Below are 10448 nucleotides of genomic sequence, written 5' to 3'. Positions count from 1 at the left end.
GCACAAGGACTCCACGGCATCCAGCCGCTCGATCTGCACCAGCTTGGTGAGCAGCTCGGGGATGCTGTAGCCCGCCGTGCTGATGCGGTCGAAGAGCTGCAGGCCGTCGGTCATGCCCCCGATCTCATCCCGCTTCAGCCCGAAGCTCTCCGCCAGGTGGCGCCACGTTTTCACCACCGCCTTCTCGGAGTTGTAGGTGGAGCTGAGCATGCGGCTGGTCTTCTCCAGGCAGTCGAAGGGCAGCTCTGTGGGGCTGAGACCTGCGGGGACGAAGGGCCACAGTCAGACGCCGCAAGTGGCGGTCAATGGGCCACACCACTGCAAGTTATGGGGAAACCCTTAAAAAGCCACACTAAAACAGAGATGCAGAAAACTGCTCAAAGTGCACAGCGCGTGGCAAACGACAGCGAGAATGTTGCCAGGCACAAGAGAAAGCCTCCCCAGAAACCCCGGTACCCCAAGCATGAGCGCTCCCGGATGAGGAAAAGAACTGTAGTAACGCTGTGGGAGTAACCCCCCATGCCATTTCTAGCAGTCCCCCAAGAATGAGCAGGTCACCCTAGTTGGGGAACCTTGCCTTACATGGGGCTGGCTGAGGACGGGGTCGAAGGGACAGGGCCACGTCTCTCTGTGGGGAACGTCGTCAGGTTTATGAAGGGTGCTCTCCACAATGGCCCAAGGCTGGGAAGAACTGTAGTAACGCTGTGGGAGTAACCCCCCATGCCATTTCTAGCAGTCCCCCAAGAATGAGCAGGTCACCCTAGTTGGGGAACCTTGCCTTACATGGGGCTGGCTGAGGACGGGGTTGAAGGGACAGGGCCACGTCTCTGTGGGGAACGTCGTCACGTTTATGAAGGGTGCTCTCCACAATGGCCTAAGGCTGGGGTTACCTGAGCCAAGTTACTGCCAAGTCTTAGTCGGAAGGCTCGGGCCCTTGTACTTAAAACTCAGGAGCATTTAAAAAGATGGATGTATTCCTGCTTCGCAGATGGCGCAAACATACTTGTCTTTATTCCTCCCACCAAACACAGCTAAAAACCCTGGCATTTTTTCTTTTTTAATTTAAAGTTGATTTATTTCACAAGTAAGAGTGATAGAGACAGAAATACAATACTTTCAGCAGGGTGCCATGATCCACCCCCAGCCTTCACCAGCCCGGATCAGGGGCACGTGCTTGCCTGGCACACTCTATGAGTTCTCTGGATGCAAAGTGGCAACCTTCCCCGTGGGTTTGCTCACAGATACCACGTTCCACTGCTGCACCATCTGGCCCCTGCCACAGAACTCTCAGAGGACGCCAACTTCAGAATTTTATGAAAAGAAAGTGTCCAGGTTTCAAAAGAAACTTACTCATCATACCGAGATGAGAACCAGGAAGGTCTCGGATGAGTGGGAGAAGGACAAGTCAGTGTGCACCAGTGCGGAGATGACCAAGGTGTTAGATTTCAGGAAGCCACGGTAAAGAGGCATCGACAGCCATTAGTAAAATGCTCGAAACAGGTGATAATTGTTATATTTCATCAAAATATAAAAAGATATAAAAAAGAATGTAATGGAAGTTTTAGAACCAAAAAATGTAATAGCTAAAATACAAAGCTCAGTAAACAGAAAATACTCAGAATGGCCAATAGAGAGAGGATAAACTGAAAAACACCAAGCCTCGGGGTCTGTGAGATTAACAAAACAGCTTACATTTGTGTCACAGAGTTCCAGAAGGAGGGAAGAAAGATGCTAGGGTTAAAAAAGTACTTGAAGAAATAATGACTGACAATTTTCCCAACTTGTGAAGAGACATAAACTTACAGATTCAAGAAGGTGAGCAACTCCCAAACAGAGAAGGCCAGGGAAATAAATGTCAATACACATCATAATGAAACATCTGGAAACTAAAGGTAAAGTCTTGGAAGAAGCCAGAGAAAAACAGCACTTTACCTATAAGGGAAGAGCAATTAGAATGATTTTGGATTTTGGATTTTGAAACCTGGAGACCAGAGAGAATTAGCACAGCATTTTCAAGTACCAAAAGGAAAACACACAAACAAATGAACAAAAAAACCTGTCAATGCAAAACCCTACACCTTATGAAAATATCATTCAGGAATGAAGAGAAAATCAAGCCATGCCAAGATGATTTGTCACCATCAGACCTACCCTGAAAGGCTGCAGACAATCCTCTAAATAGAAATAAAACCACAAAAGGACAAATCTTGGGACGTCAGAAAAGAAGATAGTGAGTGAAAATATGGGCCATTTCAATAGGTTTTATTTCTGCTTTTAAGTTTTCTAAATTACGTTCAGCAGTTCAAGCAACAGATGTGGTTCTAAATATATGCAGAGCAAATATTTAAGGGGAGAGTAAACAGAGACAGTAAGGAGACATGAGTAATGTATCTATACTTCATTCAAATTGGTAAAATGATAGCTTCAGTAGACTGATAAGATCACATCACATGGTTTAATGTAATACCTAGAGGAACTACTAAAATAGTTGTGGAAAAAGATGTAGTCAAAACACAGCACTCAAAAAACATTACAGTGGAATTCTAAATATGCTCAACTCACCCACAGTAGAAAAAGGAAAACAGAAAAACAAAATATAGAAACAGCAGGTAGTAAGCAAAAATAAAACAGTAGACTTAAGCCCTAATATAAGAGTGACTACATTAAATGTAAATGGTTTAAATACAAGCTAAAAGAGTTTAGCAGAGTGGATTAAAAAATTGCTTAGTCACATGTGGTTTATAAGAAACTCACTTCAAGTGCAATGATATAAGCGTTTGAAAGTAAAAGGATGGAAAAGGATATATCATGCAAACATTAATAAAAGAAAAGCAGAGTGGCGCTAACATCAGATAAAGCAGATGTCAAAGCAAAGAAAACGACCCAAGATAGAGACATTCTATAATGATAAAATGTCAATCCACCAAGAAGACTTAACAATCCTAAGTGAAAATGCAGTGAGCAACAGGGCTCCAAAAGGTGTAAAGCAAAAATGGATAGAACTGAAAGGAGTAGGTGATAAGTCCATGGTTATAGTTGGAGACTGAAACACTCCTCCCTCAGGCGTTGATAAACAATTAGAAAGAAATCTTAACAATGTTAGCAACCCAAGGATCTGCGTTACATTTACAGAATACTCCATCCAACAATGACACAATACACATCCTTCGTAAGTGCAGTCCTTACTCCTCAACAGATCGAAAAGAATCGAAATTATACTGTGTATTCCCCTTACTACCCTACCACACTGGAGTCAAAGTAGAAATCAATAACAGGAAATCTTTGCACACTTGAAAACCACACATTTCTCAATAACCCACGGGTCAAAGAGGAAGTCTCAAAGGAATTTTTAAGTTTTCTTTTTTCTTTTTTTTTGCTGCAGGGCATGTGTGCTCACCGGAGAGAGAGACAGTGAGGGGGAAAGTGAGGAATCACCCCTCGCCCCCAGAGATGGCTCCCAGCCTTGGCTGTGCATCAGCCTCCCCAGTGAGGAGGCACCCAGGGTAGCAGAGGGCTTCAAGCTCCTCGCCTTCCCAGGCTCGCTGGAGGGGCTCATCTTATATGTAGAGTTCTTAAACTTAAAAACCACTGTGCAGGGCACAGACTCTCTAAGCCAAGATATTCCTTAGAACAAGGAAGAGCTTCCTGGGGTGAGGGAATGCAAGTCCTGGACCCTCCTTCCCGGGCAGCTGACAGCCCCAGGCATGCCGGCTTGACCAGGCAGGCTGACCGGGCTCAGTTTCTGCAGCAATGCCACATTTTAGTCAGCAGCCAAGTTATTTCTGGCCAGCAAGCCTGCCGGGCTCAGTGCCGCGTGAGGGAAGACCTGGAGGGACGCCAGTGAGACGGAGACTGGGAAAGTCCCCTGACCCCAGTCCCCCATTTTCAAGGTGAATAGGAGGTCATGTAAAGACTGGATTCTGCAGACAGTGGGAGCCCGACTGAGGTTTGGATCCCAGTGCCGACGCTCCTGGGCCCGCTGCCTCTCTCTGTCCAGGCCCACAGCGAGGTCGCCTGGAGGTGGCCTGACTTTGCAGCTGGGCAGGCAGGTTGGGAGAGAGGCCAGACTCTCCTGTCTGTCTTGTGACACTGGGGGACAGGATGGCAGCTGTCCCCAGGTGACAGTACCCTGGTGGAGACGGGGCCAGGTCATCAGGGTAGCCTTGTGGCTCCACCTCCCTGTCCCAACCACGGTCCCTGAGGGGAGCTGTACTCGGGAGACGTGCTAGGGGTGCCGTGAGGTGGCCGGGATCCCACTCCGCTGCCCTCGGTTCTTGCAGCAGGCTGGGCGTCTGATGACAAGCAGCGTAGGGACGTTCCCTCAGGTGCCCTCCCAGCATGTCGGAGCCCGCTGGGGCCAGGAGACTGTGAGCGGCCGTTCGTGCTTACCTTCCACGACTCCACACACGTTGGCGTACACATCCAGGATCTTCTTCCGGCGGCTTTGAACCTAGAGAGAGTTCAGAGGATGTTGACGTTCAGCACGAGGAGAGCTGGGGCAGACCCCGGCCTCCAGCTCAGCACTGCTGGGGTTCGGACCAGAAGTCCAGGAGACCTGCCCTGGCCCTGACTCCTGGGAAGCGTGACTTCTTGGGGACTCTCGTTCAGATGACTGGGTGCCCACCACGGGCTGCTTCCTGGCTCAACTGGGCATGCAGACTCCAGGGACTCCGAGGGCACAGAGCCCCAGTCTGTGGGAGGGCGGCCACGGGAGCCCGTCTGGGTGGTGCGGTGGCCATGCTTCCAGCTGCAGTGGGAGCGGAGCTGCCCCTCTCCAGGGTAGGCCCCATCAGGGACAGCAGGCCCACAGGTGCAGAGCGGCCTGGCTGAAAGGTCCTGGCCCCACTCCTCTCGCAGCAATCCCACAGGCCTCCAGGGGCTCCGTGAGTGGCGACTGTCACAGGGGGCGCCAAACTCCAGGTCGCCCAGGCTCGGTGACCCCCAGGACGGGTCAATCCGGGACCCAGTGGGGCCTTTCCCCACCAGCCACATGTCCCTGCGTAGGGGACTGTGCCTCTGCCACATCCTGCCACAGCACAGCTGGGCACCAGCCTTAGGGGGCAGAGCCCTGGGGACGGTGTACATGTATGTCCACTTTTATATTTTAAAAGCCTAAAATTATTTGGTTAGATATACAAGGAGTATTGAAAACGTTGACAGAAAATGCGTATCATGAACACACTACGCGTGGGTTTCAAAACTGCACCAGAATGAACTGATCCGCTCCATCCACATTCCACAGACTTCCTGAAGCTCCCTAGCACACCAGCCCGCCTACAACGTGGTCAGCCTGCTAGTGCCCCGAGGGGTTTAATTTTTTCTCTGGGCTTGTTAGCTTTCATTTTTGTTTATTTTTTGGAGAGGTTTTTGCTATAGGGCTTGTGCGCTTGCCAGAAAGAGAGAGACAGAGAGACAGAAAGCAAGAAATCACCCCCCAGGGGGGAAGGCCTGTCTTCAATCCCTGCTCCTCCATTCTCCTCTCGGGATCTGGGGCATGCATGCACATGCTTCCTGCGTGAGTTTAAGCCACTGGGTGCGGGACTCGAACTGTGGTTGACTACATGGGAGTCCAGCGACATAGCCATTACACTAACTGCTGGTCCCTCATTTTTGTTTCTAAAGGGACAAAATAGAGGACAGGGAAACCCTCCCGTCGTTTTGCTGACTTGTTCAGCTGTGCTGCCTGGGATGGAGGGGCGGTTGCTGAGGACGGTCTCCACACCCCACCGACTGGGCACGGCGACCATGCACACGGGCTCAGAGCTCACCCCGGCGGACTTGCTGCCGGGGGCCGACTTCTCCCTGGCCAGGTGCACGAGCGACAGCAAGCACAGCTCCGGGGAGCCCTGCTTGTCCGGGGCAGGCTCCTCGTCGCTGTCCACACTCCGGCTCAGTAGCTGCTCATTCTCAGACGAGGCATCGTTCTCACTGCAGGGACAAGAGGGACTTTTGTGAGCGGCACCCGGAAACTACAGCCTTCTGAGACACCTTCCTGCGGGGCGTGACCTCGTCACCCAGGTGTGGGCAGCGGGTGCAGTGGGGCATCAGTGTTTGCTGAACACGTGGAAACGCTGGCATGGGGACACAGGATGGGGAGGCCACACCCCTATTCCCTGCCCCTTAGCCACCAAGGACTCAGCAGGGGCTGGGCCATGTGGGGTTGCAGAGGGGCAGTGGGAACACCAAGGTGAGGGCCGTGGTGGGTGGAGTGTCACCCAGTGTTTGCTGCCATGCCCAGCGCCCCTTCCTCCTGCAGCAGGGTCCCCTTCTGCCTGGCACTGGCGTCCCACCCCAAGGCAAGTGCCCGCCTCAGCTCCGCCTACCTCTTGGTGGTCTTCGCAGGAGCTGCCGCCAGCTTCTCGAATTCATCCTTCTCCGAGAAAATCACCACGCTGTCTGCAGGGGAGCGGAAGGCAGGGCGGGAGGAGTGAGATGGCTCAGGCCCGCGCGGCCCGGCCCCGTCCTCGCCCGCCAGGTCCCCTTGGGCGCAAGTGCCTAGGCGCAGCGCAGGTGCACCCCTGTCTAAGGGGTGCGAGCGCAGGGGCGGGGGCTGGCGCTCCCCTGGCGACAGTGCCGGGTGGGCGGGGCGTGGGCTGCGCACCTGGGGCCTCCTTCTTCTCCTCGTCCTTGCTCGCAGGGGCTTCCACGCTCTTGGCCGGGTGGCTGGTGCAGCAGGCTGGGTGGAGAGGGGAGGGTGAGAGCCAGCCTCTCCGCTGGGCGAGCGTGGGGCGCGGCGGGGGCCTCACCTGGGGCGGAGGGCTTGGTCTTCACGATGTAGAACAGGATGATGAGGACGATGGCGACGGCCATGATGAGGACGGTGGACATGGCGATGATCAGGGCGGTGGCCAGGTGTCCTTGACCGGAGAACGCTGCTGGTGTGGGGGAGGGGCATGAAGGACCCAGGCCAAGCCGAGGCCTCCTCCAGGGCTGGCCTGCCCCTGGGACACTCCCCGGGGCCCTGAATGCTGGCTTGGTCTGAGACCCAGCCCAAGGAGCGAGCTGTGGCTCCCAGACCCTGGGTCCCCGCACCCTCAAGCTGGCTTTCCCAGACTTGGGGAACACTGAGTCCCGGTTTGGGGTCCCGAGGGTGAGGTGGGGAGTGGAGTGGAAGAGATGCCCTAAACCAAGGTCTGGTGCCAAGGTCACTCCTGGGTGCGTCCTCCATCCAAGTGTAACTGGTGGAAGAGATGCCCTAAACCAAGGTCTGGTGTCAAGGTCACTCCTGGGTGCGTTCTCCATCAAAGTGTAACTTTGAGAGTGGTGGGCGGAGTGGCCGGGACCACGCAGTTCCCGCCCTGCCCTGAACGTCGCTTTGGCCATGAGAACAGGACGTTTGTCCCCATCCTCTAACGTAACCAAGTGCTCAGAAGTAGGGTTGTCAGTCACCACCCAGATAGTCAGGTTCCCAGACCACCTGAGGGAGACCTGGAGCGGAGGGCCACCTATGTGGGCATGAACCTTCCTGTCCCCTGGGAATTGCCATGACCCCGGATGCCCAGTGTGGGTGACAGTTTTACTGTCCTCTGTGCCGTGTGTTGCCCCGCCTGGGGACGGAGAGGCACACTCCGCAGAGCTCCCCGCTGTGTGCCGCATGAACGCATGGGAGGCCGGCACGGGGGTGCCCCCGGTGGCACGGAGCCCCAGGCCTAACTGTGCTTACGTGACAGGACCGTGTGCAACAGGAGAGGGAAGGGCGAGCAGCCTGGGGGCTACCCCAGAGAAACATCAGACTTCAGGGGTCTTCTCAGCCCTCCTCAGTCCTTTGCCCCCAGGGGCCAGGGAGAGGGAACCTAGTTACGGAGGTGAGAGCGAGGCTCCCCAGCTCAAGTCTGTCAAAGCACCCCCTGCTCTGGGTGACCTTCACTCCGAGGAGAGAAAATGACAGACTTCCAGCCACGAAGGGGGGGCACACCGAGCAAGTCTGATTCCATCACAGCAGGGTCGAAGGGGGCGGGGGCCATGCTCGCCACTCAGAGACTCCCTCCCTCCCCTCCTGTTCACTGGAGACCCCTCAGCCCCGACGGCAGGCCCGGGGACCCCCTTACCTTTATGGGCGTGCTGGAAAGGAGACAGGGTGCTGCTCCCAGAGGTGCTGGGCAGGTTGGCAGAGACCCCTGAGGTGACGCCCGCGCCTGCAGGGACAGAGTCACAGCACCTCAAAGACCGGAAGAGAGATGGGCAGACAGCAGGTGGGTCTGCAACCCCAGGGAGACGGGCTGGGAGCGGGCGGGAGGGGCATGTTCTTATTCCCTAGGAGTTTAATGACGCCTGGGGTACCTCGGCCTCTCAGGGTTATCGCTCGTTAAATAGAAACACACGTGAAAACCCAGCCAGAGCCGAGCAGCGGGAGGTGGGCTTCTGCGCTTCCCGACTCCGCATCTCTGAGAACCAGACACGGTACGCACAACCCATCGAGGAGGAAGCCGTGGACGGGCGCACTCCTGGGGTGAGGACGCTTGACTAATGGCTTCAATTACGGAGCAGGAGTGTGCTCTAACACTTGTCTGATCGTAGAAATAATGCCTGCCTATTATTAAACAGTGAGCAAAGTAAGCATAAGAGGCGGAAGGCCCACTCAGGCCCTCACTGTGCAGAGTCGACCTTTGGTGTATTCCCTCCCAGGATGGGCTCTTATTGTTTGAGAATTATTTTATTTAATTTTATTCACTATTGTTATCTTTTTAAATTTGACCAAAGAGACAAAGAGAGAGAGAGGGAAAGTGGGAAAGTGAGAGAGTGAGAAAGCAAGACGCCAGGTCCGGGATGTGGGTCCAGAGCCGAAAGCACCATGCCACCTGCCAGCCCTTCAGGGTGGGCCTTGAACATCGCCGTGAGCAAACTGCAAGAGCGAGGCCGGCTTTGCCTCCCCTGGCAGCTGTGATTCACGAACCCCCTTCTGTGAAAAAAGTGTCACTTAGAGAAAACAGAAGCAGATTCGCTGTCAGACCAGTAGACAAGAGCTTGGCCACATCAAAGACACCCTGCCCACACAGGAGGACACCAGCGACCATCCTTGCCATCCCAGATCTGGGTTTTAATTACTGGGACCATCACGTTTGAAGTGTTTCCTTCTCTCCTTGTACTACAGGAAGCAGCTTGTGTCCCTAGCACCCATACCCCTCGGTTCTTTCCGGCTAGGAGTGGCAGGGCTGCAGCCGGGACAGCCCAGGCCAGCATGCAGCCCCGTGAGAAAGCAGCTTCCCCAGTGGGGCCCTTGACGAGACTGTTCTGTGAGGTGGCTTCCAAACCTGCGCACCTGGCTGAGGCAGGCGGGCGAGTGACAGGGCATCATGCTCAGCTCCGAACAGCAGTCCCGACAGGACAGGGCAAAGCAGCTGGCCTCTCTGTGGGGAGGGCCCCAGGGAGCTAAGGCGCACTGTTAGAGGATAACCGTGGACTGCCACGTGGGGTGGTCATCCTTGTCTCTTGTCTCTCTCTGCTGGGGCTTGCAGACTGAGGCAGGTGACAGGTTGGGGATGGGGACACGAATTCATGTCTGTGGTCTAGAGGGCAGTGAGCACCACCTAGCAGGGTGCAGCTGCTGAGAGGCCCACAACCCCTGTGTGTGCAGGCCGTGCCCGTCGGCAACAGCTGTGTGTCCGCAGGTGCCACCTCCGTGACCTGGGTCTCCCCAGACAGAACCCCAGCTGGCAGCTACCCCGCAGTGGACAGTGGACGGTGTCAGCCTGCAGGTGCAGGCTGGGCGCTGTCATTGCCACTGCCCCCTGAGTGGGTCAGAGAAACACGTGCCAGAAGGCAGGTGTGGGACAGGCCACCTGCTTTTCCTCCAGAGCTCGGTGTCCCCTTGTTGGGATTGGGGTGATTACAATGCAGTTCGCCCACAGCGGCAGGAGCCAGGTGCTACCCTGGGCCACTGAGGATCAACTCAGCGAGATCGAACTCCTGATATTCGGCACCCGGGAGGCTCCCTCCCTTCCGCGGCAAGCACGTGTTTCCCTGCCATCTGGCTGCCTCAGGCCGGGTGGTCCAACGAGACCACCCGGGGTTGGTTTCTGCTGGGTGGTCACCTGCTGACCAGGTCCCTCCCACGGCTTCCGCGTGTAGACAGACCGGGGTGCTTGGTACAAGTCGCTGAACTCTAGTCCTGGGGGACAGGTGGCTATTTCCACGTGGGGTCCATCCTGGGATGGGAGAGAGTGGGGAGCGGGTTTCCCGAGCGGCACCAGGGAGGCAGCCGGGCGGGGCCTGCAGTCCTCGGGAGGGCTGGCGGGCTGTGAGCGCGGGTCGCTCCATTCCGAGCGACGGGGAAGCCACGGGGCCTTCGCGGGCCTGTGCCGGGGACAGAGGGTGGGCAGTGGGCTGTGCAGGCCTCCTGTGTTCGCGGAGCCGCTTCCTGCGAGGGCGCGGGCGGCGGCGTTGGCTGCGCGCCCCCTGGTGGTGGATCCGGAAACAACCGGCAGAGTCGCCGGAAACTGGCGGGAGAG

At 55.6% G+C, this 10448-nt stretch overlaps 1 protein-coding gene across 1 annotated transcript in view; it reads right to left on the bottom strand.

The window, feature by feature from the left end:
* Nucleotides 1-10448, bottom strand: part of EDAR (ectodysplasin A receptor) — a 30070-nt gene that overhangs the window by 1349 nt on the left and 18273 nt on the right. Inside the window, exons 5-11 of the mRNA XM_027772895.1 lie at nucleotides 8049-8135; nucleotides 6747-6872; nucleotides 6602-6676; nucleotides 6324-6396; nucleotides 5769-5928; nucleotides 4390-4450; nucleotides 5-260 (exon numbers count right to left, since the gene is read on the bottom strand). Coding sequence (XP_027628696.1) covers nucleotides 5-260; nucleotides 4390-4450; nucleotides 5769-5928; nucleotides 6324-6396; nucleotides 6602-6676; nucleotides 6747-6872; nucleotides 8049-8135 — 838 coding nt within the window. The remainder of the gene's footprint in view (nucleotides 1-4; nucleotides 261-4389; nucleotides 4451-5768; nucleotides 5929-6323; nucleotides 6397-6601; nucleotides 6677-6746; nucleotides 6873-8048; nucleotides 8136-10448) is intronic.

The sequence above is a fragment of the Tupaia chinensis genome, unplaced genomic scaffold, assembly GCF_000334495.1.
Source record: "Tupaia chinensis unplaced genomic scaffold, TupChi_1.0 Scaffold000041_1, whole genome shotgun sequence".
NCBI classification, from domain to species: Eukaryota; Metazoa; Chordata; class Mammalia; order Scandentia; family Tupaiidae; genus Tupaia; species Tupaia belangeri.
This window is presented reverse-complemented; position numbering and strand designations above follow the sequence as displayed.